Source organism: Xenopus laevis, chromosome 5S (assembly GCF_017654675.1).
Source record: "Xenopus laevis strain J_2021 chromosome 5S, Xenopus_laevis_v10.1, whole genome shotgun sequence".
NCBI classification, from domain to species: Eukaryota; Metazoa; Chordata; class Amphibia; order Anura; family Pipidae; genus Xenopus; species Xenopus laevis.
The window spans coordinates 44,503,540-44,528,363 of record NC_054380.1 but is presented as its reverse complement, the minus strand read 5'-3'; the positions used below and the strand labels follow the sequence as shown (position 1 = coordinate 44,528,363).

Genomic DNA, 24,824 nt, shown 5'->3' with positions numbered 1-24,824 from the left:
TGTAGCTTGTGTTTTTATTTACCTATTTTTATGAGCTCTGGTGACTTACTTCTCTTTCGCATTAGCCAGGCCACTATCAAAGAGGCAGGAAAGAACTCCCCACCCCCCATTTGAAGTGGAGATTTTGGTTAGGGCTCCCGTTATATCATACTAAACAGAGTTATAGCAGCAGCAGGAATACGAATATCTAGGACAGCAATAAAAGTATTAAACTCAAATACCCCCCTTGCCTACATGGTGGGCTTCCAGTTGTATCTAATATTACACTCTAATTGAGCTTCAGACTGCCAACTGCACAAAACCTCTGCATCTTTCATTTGCTACATCAGGGGTAGGGAACCTGCGGCTCTTCATCCTGCTTGCTGCAGCTCAGTCTTGCAGCTTTGTCTGTCAGGTCATATTTACAGTCCTCGCACCTGATGGTGGCTTCTTGAGTGTGCGACCGTGGTAAGCACACTCAAGAAGCCGCCAGCAGGTGCAAGGGCTGTATAGACGTTCCAGGAGTGGCAAGACTGAGCCACAGCAACATGATTCATCATGGTGGTCACACACTCAAGACGAGAGAGAGACGATCAGCATGGAGCTTCTGAAACAGAAGTCACATAAAACAGATGAGAACACTAGCATTTAATAGGGCTATTCAGTGTTTAATTTATTTCCAAGTAGCCCTGCATATACACAATGCACTTCTGTTTGTTGTATTCTGTTGTTGTAACAGTTAAAATTAAAAAAAGGTTAAAAAAAGTTTATAAGCTGGGTTATGTTTTGCGGCTCCAGACTATTTTTCTTTAGTGGGAGAGGGGCAACATGGCTCTTTTGATAGTAAAGGTTGCTGACCCCTGTGCTACATGATAGCGCTTAATAGTTATAGGTGTCAGCATTTATTGATGGGAGATCAAGTCTTGTAATTCTAATACTTCAGTTATTGCCTTAGCAGGAACAGCATTTAAACACTGCAAACAAAGGACAGAAATGAAGCAAATGGCACAGACATGAAAGTACCTGTGTGCCAGTGCCGTCGATTCTATGTTTCTGGGTTTCTCTATGCCACACTGGGTGTTGTCTGGCAAAACGCTTTGCAAAGAGATCACTGAAAGGGTTGAGGAAAGTTTGTTTTGTTTTTTTTTCTTGCTCCCACCCCAACACATCTTAGCTACAATAGGAACAATGGCACATAGGGTGATTCTGGCCCCAGTGCCTGCTCTATCAATCAACTAAAAGTACTGGTGCAAGTGTTTGTCAAGTAACCGACACTTGAAATTCTGTCAGACCCCTGCATATTTTAAGAGGCTAAAATATATTGTACTTGGGTTTAAAGGGGTAATCCACTTTAAATTAACTTTTTCTATGATGCAGACAGCGATATGCGGATATAGTTTGCAACAATTTTTTATGTGGTTTTTGATCTTCTTAATTACTTTCTACCTCATTTTTAATTCATAATTTAAAAAAAAAATTATAATCTATTTACAAACAATCTTGCATCAAGGTGCAGAGACACGAACAACTGAGCCTTCACTAAAAGGCCAAATATGGGTAAATGGATAGGAAACGTTATAGCGTGTATAGTGGGAAGATCATCGGGCAGACATACTAAAGGGAGAAGTAGCCATCACTAGTTAAGCCAGAAATCCCACCTGCAGGGACATTGAAAATTTACTAACTGACATAGGGGATAATTCGCTAGCGAAAGAGACCATAGCTAGCACAGTTTGGGCCCTATCGTCAGACAAATTTTCTCTCAGGTGAACGATTGTTACTCTGCAAATTCACTAAGTGCGAATTTTACAGAGCGTTACCTCTTACACCAGTTTCCTTCGCTACCTTAGACCTGCCGAACTGATAAGATGAAGCTAAATCCACCTCAATCTTATTCAGTGACATTATATTCTGTATGCCGGAAAATTATAAAAAGAGTATTAAAAACACAGGTTTTTTTCAAGCAATTTCCCCAACATCACTAATAAAGATGTCTATACAACATATATGTACCCACCCTATTCAAATTGGCCTAAGCGCAAGTTATAAAATGCTCGCGCTGACGAATTAAAGCTAGCGAAAACTTGCCAGCGTTCAGCTGCTGAGACGCAACTTTGTATTTTAATGAATTAGCGTAGTGGTATCGAATTTGCGCCTGTCGAAATGCAGCAAAGTGTGGTGAAGCCTTCGCAGGCGAAAACTCGCCCGTTAGTGAATTTGCCCCAAAGTGTCTATGCAATGCCTCTTTCAAAAGTATAGAGCAGTTTCTGACTTGATCCACCAATATTATATTACCACATTGCCAAGTAAAACTCATGGAAAAAGCAATATATGCGAAGCTTATTCTTGACAATCAGACTCAAAAAATATGTAAAAATGTGAGTTTAAAAAAAGTATCTATGCAATGCCTCTTTCAAAAGTATAGAGCAGTTTCTGACTTGATCCACCAATATTTTATTACCACATTGCCAAGTAAAACTCATGGAAAAGTCAATATATGAGAGGCTTATTTTTGACAATCGGACTCAAAAAATATATGTAAAAATGTGAGATTAAAAAAAACAAAACAACATAATTGAGGGGTTGCTAATTATAACAAAACTAGTTAAGTGCATAACAGCAAACTGATACACAAGTCTGCATGGAAAGAACAGAAGAAAAGAATGAAAGACATTTAAATACTACGGTTACTACTTCCAGGCAAAGCATGCTTCAAGAAACATGAGATTTGTTCCCCAGAATGACACACTATAGCAACAATGCAAATACAACACATTTACTACAGAGAAACTACAGGGAAGAAGGAGGAATAAAAAGACTGTTAAGAAGATAGAAATACAGAACATACCAAATATAGAATAGAGATTGCTGGCATAGCGGTCTGCTGCAGTTAGCAAAGAGGAAAGGAAGGGGGGAAAAAGATGCTAAGTAAAAAGTACATTTTTCATTCCAACCGTCATGCCATAAGCACCTAAAAAATAAAAACCTGAACGAATTGTACACTTGAATTGCTTGTATGAAAATATAAGGAGTTATTGAAAAGTACCATGCTTATTCCAGCAGGCAGGGGTGTATAGTATATGTTGCTTATTTTATAAGTGTTGCTTATTTTTTAAATATAACAATATGGGAATACTACATTAGTAGTTTTTTTTGCAAAATATAATACTGAACAAGATAGCCTATGATGTTTATGTTCTATTGTTTAATTTTAAAATAAACTGCATGTTGAAAATTGCATGACAACAGATAACTGGAAGTTTATAAAGGAAAACTTTCATTCACTGTACATTTTACGTGATTTTTAACCACATATCCAACATACATCCATTCATTGGTTTTGTATTCACCTGGCCCACACTTAGATTTCAATGGAAAGAATAAGTCAGTCTAAAATATAATAACTTGATTTCAAAAACTTTGACAGAGTATCTCAAAAACATAGTGAAAGATTAAGTGGCATCTGATAACTGACCACTGCATTTGAACATGTTAAGACATTAGACTTTATGTTCCACTCAGGCAGAGACAGATATAATCTCAACGCTGTGGAATGTTATATATAGCATAAATAGATAATAACAATGTGCTAATGACTCATCAATAGAGCCTACCATGCCACTGTTTTAGACAAAAGGTTTATTGCTACATCCCACCATCCAGTTTTATATAGCTTTTCTATAGTTCCCCTTACAAAAAGACAGTGCTTAAAGGAGAAGAAAAGGCATATTTAATTGGGGGTGCCAACAGTTATACACCCACAAATTATTATATATACTTACCTTACACCCCAGGCCAGTGCTCCTATCAGGAGAAAACTGGTCCGGTCCAGGGGTTCTTCCAGCGAGCACCAAGGAGCGATCAGCTTCCTTCTTCTTTCCTCAAATTTCCTGGGGCACATGCATGCGTAATAGAACTAAATAGCCGGCTTCTCCGATAAAGCTTGGCTTTTTCTCTAGGGATGCACCGAATCCAGGGTTCGGGATTCGGCCGAATCCTTGTGTGTGGCTGATACGAATCCGAATTTGCATATGTAAATTAGGTGTGGGAAGGCAGATCACGTGGCTTTTCATCTCAAAACAAGGAAGTAAAACATTCTTTTCCCACTTTTTTCTTTCCTGACTTTCATTTGCATATGCAAATTAGGATTGGGTTTGGTATTCGGCCAAATCTTTCACAAAGGATTTGGGAATTCGGGCGATTCCCAAATAGTGGATTCGGTGCTTCCCTACTTATCGCGCTACTGTGGATGTGCACCCACGTGAAGAAAGAAGAAGAAGGAAGCCAATCACTCTTTGGTGCTCGCTCAAAGAACCCCCGGGCCTGTGCAGTTTTCTGCTGATATGAGGACCAGCCCAGGGTGTGAGGTAAGTAAATACAATCACTTGGGGGCCTAACTTTTCGCACCCCCAAGTAAACAGCACCTTTCCTTCTCCTTTAAAATAGCCAGTGAAAGAAGGAAAGGAAGGAAAGATAAAATGGGAAAAGTAAATTAAATACAATCATAACAAGGAGAGAATAGATGTATGCTTAATTTTGAGTAAAATAACGTATACATAAGGGATAACAATAATAATCATATCACCATCTACAGTAAAAGGTTTTTGGGAAGATGAACAGTGGCTGGAACTCCCGGGGGAGTAGAGGGTGCGGCTGGGCCAGGGCACGCAGCACCTCAGGGCCCCCCGGCAGCTCGTGCACCGCTGATTTCCGGCTGCATGTCCCACACCAGGGCCCGTCCCCTCTAGTTACGTTACTGAGGATGAAGTTGCCCTTGAATGCACCAAGTTGCAGGATACCAAGTCATGAAATAATATAAATCTTATTTATTAAATTGCAAAACCACACATTTGATTCAGCTTTAGTCTCTGTGGGTAAATTAGGCCCGCAATATATATTGAGATTTTTCTGCAATATCACAATTGCAGCCCCATTTCCCTAGAAATCATAGGCTCTAGAAAACAATAACATTTCTGTATAATAACATATCTGATTTAAAAATTTATAAAAGCACCAGTGTGAAAGGGTCCTAAATTTTTTAAGTCAATCTGTGCTGCAATTCAAAGAACATGATGATTTAATGTCATAATCAGCAGCTGCTAAAAAATTAAATTACATCAGTGAAATAATAAAAGCGGAGTGTAAGAAGTTTAAAATGATATAAAACGCAAGAACTTATTTTTCATCTAACATCCAGGATTTGGTTCGGGTCTCGGCCTTTTTCAGCAGGATTCAGATTCTGCCGATTCCTTCTGCCCGGCCGAACGGATCCTAATTTGCATATGCAAATTAGGGGCGGGTGGAAAATCACAAAACAAGGAAGTAAAAAATGCTTTCCCCTTCCCACTCCTAATTTGCATATGCAAATTAGGATTTGGATTCAGTTTGATATTCGGCCGAACCTTTCACAAAGGATTCGGGGGTTCGGCCAAATCCAAAATAGTGGATTCGGTGCATCCCTAGTTTTTTTACCTGTAAAATTACTTCTCCAAACAGAATGTATTGCCTTAAATAAAAAAGAACAACCATTTTCCCATGCTACATAATGGTCGTTTCACAAAACTGATTAAATAGAAGCTGCAAAAGAAACATTGATATAGACGAAAGTATGTTTTTTTCAGTTGAAGGAATTTCAATCCCTGTTATGTTATGCTTAGAAACCAATTTTCTGGGGAAGATACATTTGTTTCTTAATGTGGCCTATATTCAACATTATATGGATCATCATACCTAAAGTCTACTAATAAATAATTTAAACATAAAATAAACCCAAAAGGCTGGTTTTGCTTCCAATAAGGATTAATTATATCTTAGTTTGGATCAAATACAAGGTACTGTTTTATTATTACAGAGGAAAAGGAAATCATTTTAAAAATTTGGATTGTTTGGATAAAATGGAGTCTATGGGAGATAGCCTTTCCGTAATTTGAAGCTTTCTGGATAACGGATGTCCGGATAAAGGCCTGACTCACTAGGGAGAGATTAAAATAGTTTAATTTAAAGTTAACTTTAAGGGGCAGATTTATCAAGGGTCAAATAGTAAATTAGAATTTTCAAGTTAAAAAATTCACACATTCGAATTTTAATCCCCCTATTCAAATGCAAATCTGAATGTGAGATTTTACATACCTCGACCATGGAATCAGTCCTAATTCCAATATTCGCCACCAAAAACCTGCCGAGTTCATGTACAAGTCAATGGCAGAGGTCCATTGAGCCATTTGGAGATGTTAATAGCCTTCCTGACATTCAAGTTTTTTTTTTGAGGAGAAAAACTCGATTCGTACAAATCTAATACAATTCAAATTTTCAGGTTGGAACCATTAGATCGAATATTAGACATTCGCATTCCCAGTGGAAAAAAAAAAATTCACATGAATTCGAAGTTAGACCTTAGAAAATTACTCTCTCTACGTGATACTAAGAGGCCCATTTATCTAAGACAATTTGCATTTGGTCTTCAATTTTTAATTACCTGTGTGACTGGTATAAATAGAGAGGATATAAATAAAAAAAAAAGTTATAAAAAGTAACAAACAATAACAATGCAGCCTAAAGCAGCCAGTTACTTGACTGCTGGGATCAGTGACCCCCATTTGAATGTTGGAAAAAGTCAGAAGAGGAAAGCAAATAATTTAACTATTTTTAAAAAAAAATGAAGACCAATTAAAAAGTTGCTTAGAATTGACTATTTTATAACATACTAAAAGTTAACTTGAAGGTGAACCAAGGTGGATTACTGAGAGAGTCACTTTGTAAGACAACTGAACTTTTAGTAGTCTTTAGTGCGTCAGGCCTCTAAGTTTTTGTCCATCGCAAATTTGGTATTTGGGCAGGGGGCACACTTGAAAAAGGATCCATGCTGATCTGAAACATGTTGTGATCAATAAAGGAATTTTGCAGCAGAGCCTGCGGATTGTCAACTACATCCTATCCTATATTGTCTAAGTATTACCTTTGGTCTGGCTGGTGTGACCTGATAAGGAAAGTGAGCAGTTAAGCTGACCATAGATGGAGAGATCTGATCGTACCAATTGAGGATTCGTTCGATATTAGGACCATGTGTGGAGAGTCCCGACATTTTTCGTCCGGCGGAGATCAGTCGTTTGTTCAATCGGACAGGTTAGAAAATTTCTGTCGGCTGCGGGTAATATCTCTGCATGTATTGCCGATCGTATGATTTTCAGAGGGAGGCTGTCACTAGCTTTAACTATCGTACGATTGCTGTCAGGGGCAGAATATCGGCTGTTCTTACAATTATATTTTGATCTGAATGGTAAGACTTTGATCTTTATGGTTAGTGGCAGGTCGGGAGATGGGGAAGCCCGATCGTACATTGATTCGTACGATCGGATCTTTGTCTGTGGCCAGCTTTACACAGGTGGAGACTGTTTGAACAAAACTTCATTTACATTTGGGCAGGGGAACATATAGGGCCCTGGGATGACATGCCAGAGACTTAAAAGCAGTGTCAGTATCAAGCAGAAATGTTTATGAGGATACTCAACAACTTTTGGGGTCATCTGCAGCACTTCAGTTACTTATTTCTCTGTATCTGTCTTTTGTCATTTAAACTGACCTGACTCCATATTACACCTTTAGTTAGACATAAGCTATATTTTAATTCTTTATGGAGTGTGATTTAAGTGATCCTGATGACTAAGAACATTTCACACTATTAGGAAGTTCCTTAAAGGGATACTGTCATGGGAAAAAAAATTTTTTTCAAAATGAATCAGTTAATAGTGCTGCTCCAGCAGAATTCTGCACTGAAATCCATTTCTCAAAAGAGCAAACAGGCTTTTTTTATATTCAATTTTGAAATCTGACATGGGGCTAGGCATATTGTCAATTTCCCAGCTGCCCCAAGTCATGTGACTTAAACATAAATCACTCTTTACTGCTGTACTGCAAGTTGGAGTGATATCACCCCCTCCCTTTTCCCCCCCAGCAGCCAAACAAAAGAACAATGGGAAGGTAACCAGATAACAGCTCCCTAACACAAGATATCATCTGCCTGGTAGATCTAAGAACAACACTCAATAGTAAAAACCTATGTCCCACTGAGACTCCTTCAGTTACATTGAGAAGGAAAAACAGCAGCCTGCCAGAAAGCATTTCTCTCCTAAAGTGCAGGCACAAGTCACATGACCAGGGGCAGCTGGGAAATTGACAAAATGTCTAGCTCTAGCCCCATGTCAGATTTCAAAATTGAATATAAAAAAACCTGTTTGCTCTTTTGAGAAATTGATTTCAGTGCAGAATTCTGATGGAGTAGCACTATTAACTGATGCGTTTTGAAAAAAAACATGTTTTCCAATGACAGGATCCCTTTAAATGTTTAAGTATTTGTTTTGTTTGTTTGTTATTGGACTCTATAAAGTATGGCTCTTAACTACAGGGACCCTCTCTTTCCTAGTTTCAATTATGTAACTGCCAGAGAGTGCACCAGGAAAATACATTTGTTTGTTGCTTACTGATATATACAGAATACTTTCTAATGCAGTTGGGCTTACATTGGCCTGCATACTGGGGTGGTTGATGTAAGAACCCCAAGAAGCTTTACAGGAATTTATATAATATATTAAGAAAAGTATCCAGACTTTTTGAGCACCTGTCCAAAACCTCATTCAAAATCTATTAATATGAACTTGATCCTACCTAGACTAGATTGTCCATTTTGATTGTGTCCATTTACTTTTAACCATATAAGCAGGAAAGCAGAAAACAATATTATTGCTTTGTCCCCAGCCAAGACAAAAACAGATTAAGACACCAGAGTTGCCTTCTCTGAAGCATTATTTCCTCTGGTAGCAGCCTGGAATATGGATATTTAATTGGAGGTTTGTGTCTTAAATTTATATTTCAAAGGATTTCACTTTTTTGATATGACCATTACTTATGGGAAAAAGTATATAAAATGGAATAGCTTTAAAGAAATGTATTAAATACAGATTCTAATTTTAACCAATGCTTTATCAGTAGGCACATTAAGGGATAAGATCATAGAAAACAAAGTTTGTTTTTGTACTAGAATGATTATTTAACGTTTAGAAAAGTGGAGTACATTTTGAAAATAATTCGATTTACTTTATTCTCAGCTGTCAGTTCTTTTTTGCTTGAATTGGGCAATGTAACCAAGTAGTTACATCTTCTTTCTTTCACAACGAAGCAGCTCTCCAACTGTAACAGAACAGTAACGCCAAAAAATTAAAGCATTTTAATGGAATGACAATAAAATGTAGTGTTGCCCTGCACTGGTACAACTGGGATTTATGCTTTAGAAACTCTACTATAGTTTATATAAACAAGCTGCTGTGTAGCAATGGGAGCAGCCATCCAAGCACAGGATACACTGTAGATAACAGAAAAGTTCTGAAGCATTCCATTGTATACCACAGTTCTTATCTGTTATCTGACAAGTATAACTCCTTTTTCCAGCTTCAATGGCTGCCCCCATGGCTACACAGAAGCTTATTTATATAAACTATATTTGTGTTTCTGAAGCAAAGACACCAGTTTTACCAGTGCAGAACAAAACACATTTTTGGTGTTACTGTTCCTTTAAGGTGGTCATGCACTGATGAACCTCTGGAGTATCCCAACAGTATGGCAGGTCAGCAGAATGGACGAATACTGCACTGCTAGTAACGGACGGCCAAATTCAGATTAGGACTGACTGCATCATGACAAAATACATTGTTTAAACCAATGAGCAATTTTGAGCACTGAACTGGATTAATTAATAGATTGATAAAGATGAAAAGGATTAGAACAGTTCAATGCATATGGCTGTTTCTGGTTGTGTGACAGAGATCTAGACACCTTTAAGGTCTTTGGCGACAGAAGCCTTTTGTACAGGTAGGATTGTTGCCTGGGAAAGCTGGCTACCATATTCCCACGTAATAACCATCTTCAAATGGTCATTTCCGCCATAGTGTGTGTGCTACTCAAGGGAATGGGGGAAGTGGCTACCCGGAAAGAAGGGCCACAAACGCTTGTGCACAAAGTCAGTTATTCTATGAAACTTTTGATGATAAGATCTATGAAGCAGGGCCCATTTTTTCGAAGCAGGGCCCTCTTTACAAGTTGTATCGGTCAATACTTGTCATTTCCCAAACATCCTTAGAAAAGCCCTGTGATTGCTGCTCCTGTGATGAAATAGTGATGTGTAGATTAAAACATCTAACACATATATTGCATGTATCTTCTGCTATAGTCCTGTTCCTCTACCCACATCACCACCCCTTACTCCTTTGCCAGTCATCCTGCATAGTGGCATTCCTGTTCCTACTTTCAGTCTACTCACCTGTTACCTGTCCCCCCAATCTAAGATAACCCAGCACATTGTAGTATTTCAATGTGAAAACTTTTATTGATTTATCACTGTGCATCCAGCATTTCGGCCTGCATTGGGGTCTTTATCAATTTAATCGACCAAGCACCCGCATGCTACTATAAAATAATATGTATTTATATTTAAACACACAGACAAACACACACAGGAAGGACTCCAAAAAATAGAGCCCAAAACAATGGTGGCTCACTTAAACCCATCGTAAAAAACATTGGTTGGGGGGATACGGGGGGGGGGGGGGCCAACGGGGGGGGGTTATATGGAATAGTTACCCCTGCTACAAGTTGATCCAGGGACATGGGTTTGCTTGCAGACCTAGAATTAAAATTATATTATAATATATATAATATATATTAATATAAAATATATAATTTTATTATAATATATTATAATATATATATATTATATATAATTATATATATATATATATATATAATATTATATATATATTATACAAAATACCACCACATTTGCAAAGTATAATAGGGAAGGCAGTGAGGTTCAGTAACCATACAAGGTAATACATTTGTAGGCAGGGTCACAGAATACGAAGATTGTTTACTCTATTCTTTAATATTTACAATATATGGTATATTGTTTCTATAACTTCACTCCTATTAGAGTACTGTTACTTAATTACCGCTTTAAGATATACTATATATATTTTCATAGTTTATTTATGGCATGTGTGTGTGGATATATAGTGTTATTCAAAAAACAGCACTGTTAGAGAGCTGTCCACTTACAAAGAAAAATTATAAATATACACTTATTTACAAAGTTAGAAAGTTGTTTGTACTGTTTATAAGTAATATAATTATGGTAAGGATGAGATTCTTTGCATGTGTGGGTGATAGTGTATTATATCACACAATTCTTTTTGGGCAAACGGCTACTATATGCCACATCCACTAGAGATATCACTGAGAGGCTATGTCCATTCTAAGAGCTGTGATATCTCATGCTTGTCCCATGGCAAAATATAGAGTCTATGCATTTAATCCTCTGCAAAATATTAAAAATGATTACAAAGGTCCTTTATGAATAATGGAAATCACTTGTATTAATGTAACAAAGTCATTTCAAACTAATAACTACAAAATAAAATTGATAGAAATATTACCCTTGCTTTTCTTTCAGCTTCCAGGCGCTGCATGATAAGCAAGGTATCCACATCATCATCATCTTCATCGTCATCATCATCATCGTCCTTCTGCTGGGACTCTTGTAGTCTCTTCTGAAACTGCCATTCAAGCATTAATTTGCGGAGCCGGTCATTTTCTTCAGAAGTTCGGTCGGGCTTGCTTTGCAGTTCATTTATCTCTTTGCTTAGCATATCCACAATATGCATTTGCTGCTGTTTTTCTAGCTTCTCTTTGGCATCCCTCTTCCAGGGATCTGGGGAAAGACTGTCACTGGAAGAGAGCTCTTCTTTGCTGACAGTAATGTACTGGAGATCTCTTCTTTCTATGGTCCGTGGCTGTTGCTGAGGTTGAAGCTCCCTGATAACAGTCTCTTGTTGCCGAGGAAGAGTAGCAGGTTTTTCTGTTCTGACTTGTACAACATTTGGAGGAGGAATCAATGGAGGAGACTGTGGAAGTACTGGTTGAGGAGGTATAGTTGGTGGCTGAGGACGAACCTGACCTAGCTTTCTTTCCTGCTCTCGCCTTTTCCGCTCTCTTTCTTCTTCCAAACGTGCCTTCTCTTTCTCATACCACCTCTGATGTTCTTCCCTCTTCTTTCTTTCTAATGCAGCTGCCTGTGAATTTGCAGAAAGTCCTAGTTGGCTTTCAGATGGTGGGGGTGGTAGAGGTAATTCTATAGACAGCCCCTCGAATTCTGTTCCATAATGAACTGGTGGAGGTGGTGGAGGAGGAAGGTCTGTTCTAACAGGTTGGGGCAAAATAACAGTAGATGATTGAGAAGAAATTGGCGTTTTCCAGCGACCAGGTCCTGTTTTGCTCAAAGAGCCTGTAGAATGTGTCTTAGAGTTATTAAGGTCTTGACAAGATGTACTTGATTCCATAGAAGAGCCTTGATTGAACCAAGTTTCTTTAGCATCCAGATTTCGTTCCAAATGTTCCACATCTTTCCGCATCTGGGGTTCGACTTGTCCTCTTTCTGGCTGAAATGCCAAATTATCCCTCAGTTCTTCATTAGAATAAGCAATTTGCTGAAAATAAAAACAAGTATGGATGAGCAGCTATAATATTAAGCAAAAAATACACACCACTAGCTAGCTAGACTAGGCAGAAACAGGTGATTTAACCATACACACAAATCACATTAAAAATAGGTTAAAAACATATTAAAAAGTCAACAAACCTATAAGATAAAGTGGGTAGCATAAGAGCTAAAATGAGAGCAAGACTGTTCCTATGAAAATGCCATAACATTTCTAAATGTGTACCTGGTGACAATGTGCTGGTTGCACAAGGGGCAACTTGCAGAGAATTCAGGCACAATACGTTCCTTAATCAGCAAAAACAAAGCTCCTTTTACACAGAATTGTAAGGGGTGTTATTATGGGCACAAATTAAGAACATAGGTGGGCAGATCCTAGCTAACACAACTTTGCAATGCTTGCAATTGTTATTGAATTCGGATAAACTGAACTGTTGGTAGAGAACAGGCAACTGCAGCAATAGTTTGCACTCATAACTACTGAAATAAATGAGTGTTACAAGCTTGTAAAATAATGAAAAGGAAAAGTAAAGGGTGATTCTACTCTAATCAACTGACAATCCATTCCAAGCAAGGAAGGCACATGTGTTACAGAGGGCCACAAACTTTTTTGCATTTGAACGTTATAATAGTTGAAATGTCACATACAGCCATTTTTTAGTGGCAGAATTTTCAGTGTTGTTCAGCTAAAAGTTTACAATCCAACAATAGTAACAAATAAAATGGAGCGATGACTGACCTGCAGTTGCTGCCATTAAACTGACTTTTAGCATGAAAGTGAATTTAAGCTGAACAGCAAGTAAATTGTGTTCTTAGATATCCCAGCTTTAACGGCAACTACATTACACATGTAAATAGAAAAAGTTTTCCATATACAGTCGTGCTCAAAGTATGAATGTGATTTAAAACATTATCTGATTTTCAAACAAGTCCTAAAAGCGAAACAAAAATATTATATGTGGTTGTATATTTATTGAAAAAAAATTATCCAATAACATCTGTCTGTGGCAAAAGTAAACAAATCTTTAGGATTATCATATAATTTGAAGGTGAAATCAGATTCTGGTGTTTTCAGTCAATGGGATGACAGGTATGAGTGAGAGACCCTGTTTTATTTAAAGATCCAGCAAAGGTGGATTACACAAACAACACATTTATGGATGTGTATCATGGCTTGAACAAAGCTGGAAAAGGTTACAAGACTATCACTAAAGAGTTTGGACTTCACCATCAACAGTCAGATTGTATACAAATGGAGGAAATTCAAGACGGTTGTTACCCTACCCAGAAGTGGTTGACCATTAAAGATAACGCCAGCTGCAAGAGACGTCCGAGAGGTTACAAAGGGTAAGAGCAACTGAAGGCCTGTCTCACATTGGTGAAAATGTTGATGTTCACGAGTCCTCCATAAAGAGAATACTGAACAGCAATGGTGTCGATGGCAGGATAGCAAGGAGAAAGCCACTGGTCTCCCCAGAAATATTGCTGACTGTCTACAGATTGCTAAAGATCATGTGGACAAACCAGAAGGATACTGGAAAAATGTTTGCAGATATGTTTCTGGATCATTTTTTTTTTTTTACCAATAAATACATGACCAAATATAATAATTTAATAATATAAAAATTTGTTTAACAAAACTTTCATGCACAACTGTAAATCCAATATTTAAAATAAATAAATAAACTACAGCCTGACAATAAGCCAGCCCCCATGCTGGCACCAGTTTTCTCCTATGACTGCACCTAGTGCCACTGCGTTAGAGTTTTCATGCACCAAATTCCCTCCATGGGCCTGCACCTGGGCCAATGCAGGAGAAAGCGGATATGTGATGTGTGTTACAAATAATTCTACAGTTCTTATCCTATCATACTCACTTGAGCTGAATTATTTATAGCATGGTTGTTCCCCATCTGAACTTGAAATTTATCATCATAGCCTTGCCAGTGGTTCTGAGCAGGTCCTATTCGATCTTGAGATTTGGGAGTTGGAAAAGTAAAATACTCCCTTGCATATGTTTGCGTTGGGATAGGATAAGCTTCTGGTCTTGCTGGTGCAGTCTCTTCCTTAAAAAACAAACAAAAAAACAAATAAATAAAACATGGTAACTTGTGAATAAATGTTTGCAAATTTACATTTTATTAGCCCATGTCCTGCTGTTTTAGATAGTAGAGAACAAGTTATCAGTTCTAACGATGTTTTAACCTTTGAGAATTTTCTTTCTTTACTATAGGAAACCATGGATTTTCTGATTATGGTACATGTGCGGATCAGTCAGAAAACTTTACAAGACCAACCCGTGACTGGTTACTACACAGAAATATTAAAAGGAAGCTTTCTGGATTCTGAGGTCCCATCAAAAAAGTATTCTAGCTTGTCTTATAGATAGAAGTGGCCCAATTAATTTGAATTTTAAATGATCTTGGTAGGGCACTGACCTGGAACTGTACAGTTTAAGGCAGCAGTTTTAGGCATTAAAAAAAAATTATATAGTCCAGAAAAATTCCTGTATTATTTCTGTATAGGCAGTATATTTAGGCTACTCTTCTTTTGTTTGAATTTTTTCCACAATAAGTCAACACTGTACAATTTTTCCCCCATACTTACATACACAACAATGCACACAGGCACAAGCTGGGTGTCAAACAATATTGCTGCTATGGCCCAAAAATATATTAAAGGTTTGAAGGATTCTGAAAGCTGTATACCCCACAAGGGTAATTTTACTATTGGCCCTATTAATTATTTAGCTTTAATAAAGGGCAAAAAAATGAAATCTAAACTCCATGCAGACAAGAAATCATTTAACTAAGCAAGAATTCAGAACCACGTCATACAAAAAATGTTGCCAACCTCAGTGCATAAATTTCCTGTGGAGACAGACGTGATCTTCACAGTAGAGCTGCTTGAATAAGTTGTTTTTCCACCCGGACTCTGAGGTTGATCTAGAAGATAAGAAGAAAGAATAATTTGTTCAAATGACACACATGTGATTTGAGCATACTACTATAGTTATGCATATGCTTGCCCAAACTGCACAATATATACAATATATTAAAGTCATTATTACCTGAGAAGATTAAGTCAATAATAGGGTGCAGTCATGGCATTAAAAGACTCTAATTTTTTATATCCTGTTTTATAGAAACTTTAACATAAAGTAAAATTAAAATAGTTTTAATTCAGCAGGTCTATGGAATAGTTATCGCTAAACGAGCGGATCTCTCCCCGATATGCCCACATTGAAATCGGATCAGAATGGAGGACAAACGGGCGGGGTTTATTAACCTGCACGATCGACATCTGCCCGACTTTTGGCCAGATATCGATTGGGGACATCGGTCAGGGGGCCCCAAACACGGGCCAATAAGCTGCCGTCTCGGTCTGTCGGCAGCTTTTATCGGCCGTGTATGGGGGCCTTAAGACATCCCCCCCAGGTGATTCTATTGTCATTGGAAGTAATATAATCTTGTAGGAAAAACATTTCAACAGCGAAATCAAAATCTGTGAGCACAAAGGTTTGTGTCATATGCATCTTAAATTTGACTAAATGTGAGTATTGTTGGTGTACACGCCGAACTTGTCATGCTATACACTGGCTACACTTTAATAAATCATTAAACAAAATGGCTTGTAATAAGTGTGACCATTTGAGAAGATATCCAACTCAAAGTATCTGGGTTAAGACTTTGAAACTGTATATGTTCTACAACTATGTGGATCATATCAAGGAATTGTGAGAATAACTATAAACTGTTTCAGATGTTGGAAAAAGCATTAGTTACGGTAAGTAACAAATATTATAGAACTACATTATAATTCTTTATTTATATAGTGCTTGCATATTGCCAATTAACCCTTCTGTATGTTTTTTGAGTTTATATTACTCTCAAAACTCACTGGCTACATTAGGACTGGAGCGATGATCAGTACGGTTTTTCATTAGTTTATCATCCCCTGGTAACTTCTTGGGTTCTGTGTATTCAGGCCATTGTGCCGGAGGGCTATCAGGAGAACCATTCTGGGAAGTGTTATTGTAAAGCTCAAAACCTTCACTCTTTGGCCGTGGTTTTCCTGAGCCACGTCGATCTCCTTTGGGGAAAATAGATAAAAATTGTTGATGCAAAGATAATTACAGCATGGCTCCCAGAGACTACTGCAAAACAATAGTTCATGTACTTCTGGATATAAATATGTATATAGCCTTGTAGAGACAATACAGGAAAGGCAGGGACATTTCTAGCCCCTGTGGTGCCCTGAGGCAGCTTTTGTAATACCACCTCCTTCAACACCCCAGCACTCAGATTTCCAGTTCTTCTTGATGTCCATGAAGGTTGCCTAGTGAAGAGAGTGCAAATGTGCTCTTTGCACTAAGAGTCATATTCCCTTTTAATAACCATACCATTTGGATCTTAAAGTTACCTGGAGCAGATTTTTGTCATCTTATGGGGTACTGCCACGCGAGGCAAGGAAGATTACTAAATCAAAACTTGCAATGCCTTAAATTTAAAGGAAAATTAAATTTTTGAACACTGCAGATATCTATAAAAAAAGATTTCACATAAAACTACTATCCTAATATGCTTCTGGCAGAGACTGTAGGACACGCCCACCCTTCATTTGAAACATGGACAGGGACCAGTGAACATCTATAGAGAGCTCCAATAAAGGGGCTAATTTTAAAGATAATAATTTTTAGACCAATGTGAAGCACCATATATTATTCACAATTGCCTACAAAATTAAGTTTTTTACGTTTATTCTATATATCTCCTTTAAAATGAAGAATACAGTTTTTTAGTATTTTGTGCCATTAGATAATCCCATATAAAAAAAGCTTCTATTTTAAGTCCCCCATAGGACTTGCATGAGGCACTGTGCTCAACACAAACCAAAGGCATATATACATGCAAGGTTACCTTAGCCAATGAGATGGTAGTATCCTATGGCACACAAAATATAATTTTTTACGAAAAAGGCTTTATGAAAGGGGGAGGATATAAAAATAAGGAGGGATATACTTTTCCACACAATACTTATACCTTTGATTGTATCTGTAACGGAGACGTGATCAGGTTACAGATTCCCCTTCTGATCCACGCTATGTGCTTTTAATATATATGTTATTTTATGGACATGGTCCAGCACTACTAGTGAGAAGCGCTAGTAGTGGGCCTTGTACATTTGGCAGCGTGTATTTTTAAGTGCAATCTAATTAAAAGTCAAGTTTTATCAATTTACTATTGTCTGGCATCTGAACTGGTTAACGTATGATTTGCAGAATGGATACTACAACTACAATGTATCCTACTTTGTAACACTACAACTTTTATTTTTTGTTTGATACATTTATATTAACCTGCAGTTGCTCTAAGGCACTTAATTGCTCAAATACTCTATAAATGGAAATCATCAGATATAGGTAGAATTATATTGTTTATACCTGTATATCGGACAATTCAGCATGTGCACACAAGTCCTTCTGTGTTGTAAGAAAGAATGCTCCGCATGTGGGGGATAGGTCGGCAAAAGACAACAAAAAAAGGGGCCAAACTGAACTGAAAATGACGTAGCCCTTGGGGGTGAGGGCAGTTTCCTTGTTTTATTAGATTATAATAGATTCCAAATATCAAAAACTAAATCGGTTTACCTCTTTGCATAAGAGGAGATGGTTGGTTTAGTAGTGTGGCAAGTCCATGGTATATTGCTCCTTGCTTTGCTACCTCAAGGGTTACTACAGCCCCAGTTCTAGTCATAAGCTCCGCAGCTCTGTTGAAGAGATGAGTTTTAGTAATTCAATATATTTCTGCAATAATTTTGGCTTCTAAGAAAAAGCTGCATATATCCTACAAGCACAAAACAACAACACACTTACTGTGACAGTGATATTTACATAATTTCATTTTATAAAGATATATTTACAGGTGCAACAGGATGCTTGCTTGTGAAGAAAAAAGGCTTAATTCATGTAATGCATGTATTTATTTACTACTGGTGCATTGTATCACTGCTAGTTTTCACCAATGAGCATGTAATAAAAGGAATTCTTGCGTCAAAATCTCTTCAAGTAGCTCTTATGAAGCTGCTATATAAAAATATCTCCAAAGTACCTTACATAAGACTTCCTTTTATTACAAACAAGGTCATTCGGAGATATTTTTATATAGCAGCTTCATAAGAGCTACTTGAAGAGATTTTGTCGCAAGAATTCCTTTTATTACATGCTCATTGGTGAAAACTAGCAGTGATACATGCACCAGCAGTGAGAGAAGTGTAGCATATGCTCAATATGATGGAATAACAAACATTTAGTTTTAACTTGGCTTTCAACACTATTGTTAACCAGGACACATAACACACACAAGTTTAATTTACACAATGCTGTAGTTTCCCCCTCTCCAGGAATTCTATACTAGCTGATGCCCACAAAACAGCATGCAACCTGTACATACATAAATTACACCTAAGTTAAAAAGTTACACTTTTTTGGGACAGTGTATTAATGGTGTTAAATTCAACATGAGCACCACATGTAATACAAAGGGAACCTTTACATCTACGTACACTGTACTTATGAGCACAAATTATAAAAGCAGGCTGTACTAGCAGCATGGCATTAACCACAAGCTGGAAGTAGTGCTTTTATGTGCCAATTGTACTTAAATGTAAACAATTCTGCTTTTTACACTTTTAAAAAGGAAGCACTTAGCTTTAGGGCTTATTTATCTTTATCTTTATATATATATATATATATATATATATATATATATATATATATATATATATATATATATATATATATATATATATATATATATATATATATATAATATATATATATATATATATATATATATATATATATATATATATATATAAATAATGCTCAGAACTACACACTCTAGAAATATTTACTGAATTACAAAATAGCCAAATGGTTGTATAACAACCTATAAAAAAGTAAAAGCAGATAAAATTCACAATATCACTCCTTCATTTTTAAGTAATCCAAAACCAGTCCATGCCTTGGATACTCCATATACAACAATATGGTTGTTGGTTTTTCCTTCCCACACGCACATGATTCACAACATTTCAATATTAAAGGATTACTTGTCAAACAACATATGTCAACGATCTCATTATCTCATGTGGACTGTGTAAAGCTTGCAAGGCTATTAGTTAAAAGACAGATTTCTTAAACACGGGATTGTAATCAAGGCTAACAATCAAGACATCTAGCAAGAGGTCCTCAATCCCTACTACTCTCAGAAACTAGATAATAGGTGAGCTAGTCTTGTGACAAAGTTGTTGCCTGTTCTCAATGTATGCTTTTCCTGAACTCAAATTACAGTTTTAATAGCTTTTTTTCTTGTTAGAGGTTCCTGATAGGACTGATTTAATTCCACTGGAACATCTTTATTATTCTCAAGTCACGTGAAAATTAAATTACATTAACTTGCACTGTGACCTGCACCAGATGTGTTAGGCTCAGTAATGTAAAGTGCATGTACACTACACCAACAGAAAGGTGTGCCAGGGGACATATGGCACTCTACTTTTTTTGTTTTATTGAAGTAGGCCAAATGTTTCCAAAGTCAACACCTCTTCCATTTGTGCACTTGTAATGCAGAACTACGGCACCTAAATGGAGATTACTGCAGACTGTAATATGCATGTAAACAGCTTGTTTTAGTAACAAGTTTCATTACTGTACCTTTCTTGGGACAAACCCACTAAACTTTGCCCATCCACACTTATAAGTTGGTCCCCTGCTGCTAAACGGCCATCCTAAAAATGAAAAATAAGTAGATAAAAACATGATTTTAATTACAATTGTTATTACAAATGTTGTATATGTGTAGATGCCTTAATGAAAGCAAATAACATTTTCATCATAAACATTAAATCACACCTTGAGCTATCAGAATGCTTGTTAAATGAACATTACAGCATTAGAAATAATTGAGTGTGATGGAGCTTAAAGGGTATCTATTGTGCTTCCCCTGAGAAAGCATAGCCCCCGCTTTGGGAACCCTGTTCAGTCACATGGGTTGTTGCACCATTAGCAGCAAACAGCCCATATGACATATACCAAACTTTAAAGGGGCTGTATAGGTTTCTAAAATTAGCTCAATAATAGGCCTGTGCTGACCATACTTCAGTTAAATCTGAAAAAGAAAGTACACTATCTAGTTCTTGTCCTGTTGAGCAAGGGATAACAAATCATCAGTACAAGCAAGCAACCTCTACTGACCCCAGCTACAGCCTTTTAATCTTTTAGATAAGCAGCAGCTTATTATACAGATTCTTCACATTGGGCTGACTTGTTTTAACCTTGCTAAGCAGGACTGGAAGTAGAACTTGACTTTACTTTCACCTTTTGCCCTGTTTATTGAAAGAAATTAAAAAAAAACTACATTTATATATATATCATACATATGTGCTTGCACCTTAACTATTTTCTAGACCTGCTCCAATTTTTCTATTTTAGCATTTTCAAATAAAATTATGGAAAATCAAACTATTACTAACCACTTCTGCAGCACCACCTTTCACCACAGATTTAATGTAAATCCCAAGTTTTTCTTGTCCTGCACCCTGAAAAGTTTTAAGAATACATATTACAAAAGAGCAAAATGTATTGGATTAAAATGCATATTATCTGACGGGTAATACCATAATTCGAACATGCAAGAAAAAAATAACCATATCTGAATTCAAGATGTCTAAGCAATATCCTACTCATAGTTATACTAAAAAATAAATGCACTAAATATTGTGTTTATGAAATGAGAAACAAATTCTGCATCAGGTCTTGCTACATTATATACTAGTTCCTCCTGAAGTTGTCCATAAAACGCAGAGTGAATCATGTGTGAACTAACTAAAGGCAAGTTTTATCAACAGCATAGCTAGTTTTATTGAAGTGGAATATAAAGTAATGTAGAAAATAAACATATTGGTCAAAAACGAAGAAGAATTGTTTAACAAAATGGACATTCCATTGCTGGTTTCCAAATATTAAGTCTATGATAGTAGTAAAAAATGTGTATTTATTTTATTTTTTTCTTTGCTAGTAGAATAATGGTAGTGTCTCCTTAAACTTTACCTGCCCTATAAATGTTCAGTTATAGTACGTTTGTCCTGATTTCACTGCCACGGTACAATGAAATATCACATATGTATAACACTTGGCCTTTCAGAGGTCAAATTATTAAAAGAATTCTTTCTTTGTAATAGCTTTAGAATAACACATATCTAAGACATAAATGTAAACTTGTGTGTATGCAGTGCTCCGGCCAATGATCAGATCACAAGAAGGGCCCTAGCAGAGTGGACACGTCTGTTATCTTGACAGGACCCTTTTAATTGTTTTGCATATTAGTGTTCTTCTTGGTGTATTAGTGTTTTTAGTGTTTCTAGATATGTCCAATAAACTTAAAATGAAAATCCAAGCGAAATCTTGCTCACCTTTGCAGCAACAATACTCAAACCCATTCCATTTTGCTTTTTAAGTGTCACAGTGATTATTTCAGGTTCCTTTCTTAATGGCTAAAAAGAAAAAATGTGGGTTATTTCTTCTTAGGATAAAAATATATTAGAGGCACCGTCATTTGGATTGCTTGGGACCTGTGCTTTTCTAAATAATGAATCTTTCATTAATTTGTTCCTCCACTATTCATTTGTTTTCTCCACCAACACTGATTTATGCTACCTTATTTACTATCAAATAAAAAGGTACTGATTAATTACTTAAAAAAAGGCAAATCGATTAAAAACAAAAACGCTTAATTAGGAAAACTGGACATTCTTCAGTAAGGAGCTTTTAATATAATGGTGAAAGATCCCAAATTGAAGAATAAAACTATATTTGAGGATGATGATATGCTTTATTAATACTTTCAGTAAAGACAACAATGGACACCGTATTGGTACAATGGTTAGCACTGCTGCCTTGCACCCATCCCCCGCCCATGCTGCTGTCTTGGGTTCAAATACAGCCAAGAAACGATGTGCAAATAGTTCAGTGTATGCGAATGTGATGGGAATTTCAACTGCAAGTTCCACATAACTGATGTGAAAGGTATATAATCTCTGTAAAGCACTACAGCATATGGGGTTCTGGGTTTGATTATATCCAGGGCACACTCTGCAAGTAATTTGCACATTCTTTCTATTTATTCTGGCTATTCAGGTCTTTGCTGGCTACTTCTGCAAACAAAACTTACAAAGACAAAAAAAGATTTTTTTAAAAATTAACTGCCTATTATATAAAAAAAAATTGTGTGAATGTAACAGGGACCTTAGAGTTCTGCAGGGGCCGGGACTAAAGTGAATGACAAATAATATCTGTATATATATATATATATATATATATATATATATAAAATGCTTCAGCATCACTTTTCGGCAGATTCGGCAACTGGTTAATTATTTTTAGGGCTTTACAGCTTGGAATGCAATTAGTGGTAGTTTATTATTTATTAGATATTACAGGCATTGCATCTTTGGTTAACAGGCAAGTTAATTGGTTCGTGACAAAATGGACCATAGAAAGGGACAATAAAATGTTGCATAAAGGAGAGAAAGACCTTTGATGTACGGTCCACTGGGGCAGGGAATAACCAAAGCCATATAAAATAATAATTGCATTTTTCCTAATAAAATAATTCCTAATAAAATACCTTAGAGTTTATTAACCATGTATGTGGACAGGTGATACCAGGAAAATAGGAAACCAGGAAAAGTCCCGGTGGGCCCAGGTGTCAGTAGGCCCTCATGCTGCTAAACATTTGCCATATTTCATGGCCATTCCCTATTTCTATGATAAAAAAAGAGGCTAAATAGAAAAAAGAGAGTATAATATGTAAAGAAAATAGACTAGGAGAATAGAGGTTGAGTGAGGAGAGGAAGAAAAATAGTACTAAGAGTGGGCCCCTGGTCTAAGATTAATTGGTGGACCCCTGATCAAAGGTTTTTGGGTGGGCCCCTGGTGTCCTAGTCCGACACAGACAGGTGAGCTTTCAAAACAGAAATTATTTTATTGATTTAACTTTTATTTTTTAATAAAAGCTGCTCTTTAAGTAAACGTTCCCACAGCTAGAACACTATGCTAAGAGAAATAACACTTTGCTTACCAGGTCTGTATTGTCTGTCAACAAATGATTTTCATAGTCCGCTCCTTCAAAGTAAATTGTCCATATGCCTGGTGAACGCGAGTGAGGGACAAGTCTGCAGAAACCTTCACAAAAAAATAAAAACAGATACTCAAGACTTTTTTTTGTTAGAGCTAAATGCACATAAGGCATTTTGGCCACAGCTATGCACTTCCCTAAGAGATGTATGGGAAAAGCTCTGCCACATAAACCTAAAATATATAACTGTTTTATCAAGTCATTTGTAATGTGCTAAGGACTCAAAAATTACGACTCCAATATGTAAAAGCCAAAGTGCGAATTTCACATTTATGGTAAAAAAATATGCAGAGCATGTAAGAAATGGTGAAAATGTGAATCTTGGGATCATTGATGAAAATGCAAAGTGACATTTTCAGAAGCAAATAATTTTTTCCTTCTATAAAGCTTTGTTGCTTTCTAGAATTTCAGTATCATTGTTGCAGTGTAGCATACTTCGCAATATGTGTGTGATGCACTACAACACACGCTAATTACTTGTGGGTTTCTGTGAATAGCTGCAATAACTTTAGTCTTACACTTTTCTATTTTTATCATGCTCACCTCTCTGACAGAGAGGTTCTAGAAACTCCTGAAGGCCATTAGGAATGTTCCTAACAACATCACATGAATAACCATCTTCAGGCAAAAGGAAAGGTAGCTGCAGATCCGGATCCTCCTCCAGTTGGACTTCTCTGCCATCACTTCGAGCCAATTCATCAGCAGTATTTTCTGCTACAGATACTACACTGTCTATCAACTCCTGCCAATACAAGTATTTGAGAACAGCATAATATCAAAGTATGACAGATTTTTTTCTTTATTAATGTTTACACCCAAAAAATATTTATTCCACAGGTAACTTACTGTTGGAATGTATGGTTCATCAGGAGCACAGTGGTAATTTTGAAGAAGAGCTTGCAATTGTAAGGAGTTCAGCTTAAAACATGTATTATTAATATTTGGAATATCTTGATGCGAGTACTTATCCATAGTGAGAAGGGTAGTAGCCTAAAAAAAAAATTCATGCAAAAGCCATTTAGCATTATGGTCAGATAAAAAAGGAATAATGATCAGCACTTGAGATAATACAATATTCTAATGTGTTTTCATAAGAATGCTTTGAG

The 24,824-nt window shown here is 36.7% G+C and overlaps 1 protein-coding gene across 20 annotated transcripts in view; it reads right to left on the bottom strand.

Moving 5' to 3' along the window:
* afdn.S (afadin, adherens junction formation factorS homeolog) overlaps window positions 1–24,824 on the bottom strand; it is a 91,551-nt gene that overhangs the window by 13,357 nt on the left and 53,370 nt on the right. For 9 of the 20 annotated variants that reach the window (XM_041564470.1, XM_041564469.1, XM_041564468.1 and 6 more), the window contains 12 exons: window positions 24,565–24,708; window positions 24,262–24,460; window positions 23,662–23,765; window positions 21,995–22,075; window positions 21,056–21,121; window positions 20,238–20,311; window positions 18,171–18,289; window positions 16,421–16,612; window positions 15,374–15,465; window positions 14,398–14,586; window positions 11,460–12,509; window positions 2,828–2,863 (listed from right to left, as the gene is read on the bottom strand). In XM_041564470.1, the coding sequence (XP_041420404.1) occupies window positions 2,828–2,863; window positions 11,460–12,509; window positions 14,398–14,586; window positions 15,374–15,465; window positions 16,421–16,612; window positions 18,171–18,289; window positions 20,238–20,311; window positions 21,056–21,121; window positions 21,995–22,075; window positions 23,662–23,765; window positions 24,262–24,460; window positions 24,565–24,708 (2,346 nt within the window). The remainder of the gene's footprint in view (window positions 1–2,827; window positions 2,864–11,459; window positions 12,510–14,397; window positions 14,587–15,373; window positions 15,466–16,420; window positions 16,613–18,170; window positions 18,290–20,237; window positions 20,312–21,055; window positions 21,122–21,994; window positions 22,076–23,661; window positions 23,766–24,261; window positions 24,461–24,564; window positions 24,709–24,824) is intronic. The other 11 variants (XM_041564475.1, XM_041564478.1, XM_041564474.1 and 8 more) reach the window with 3 other exon arrangements.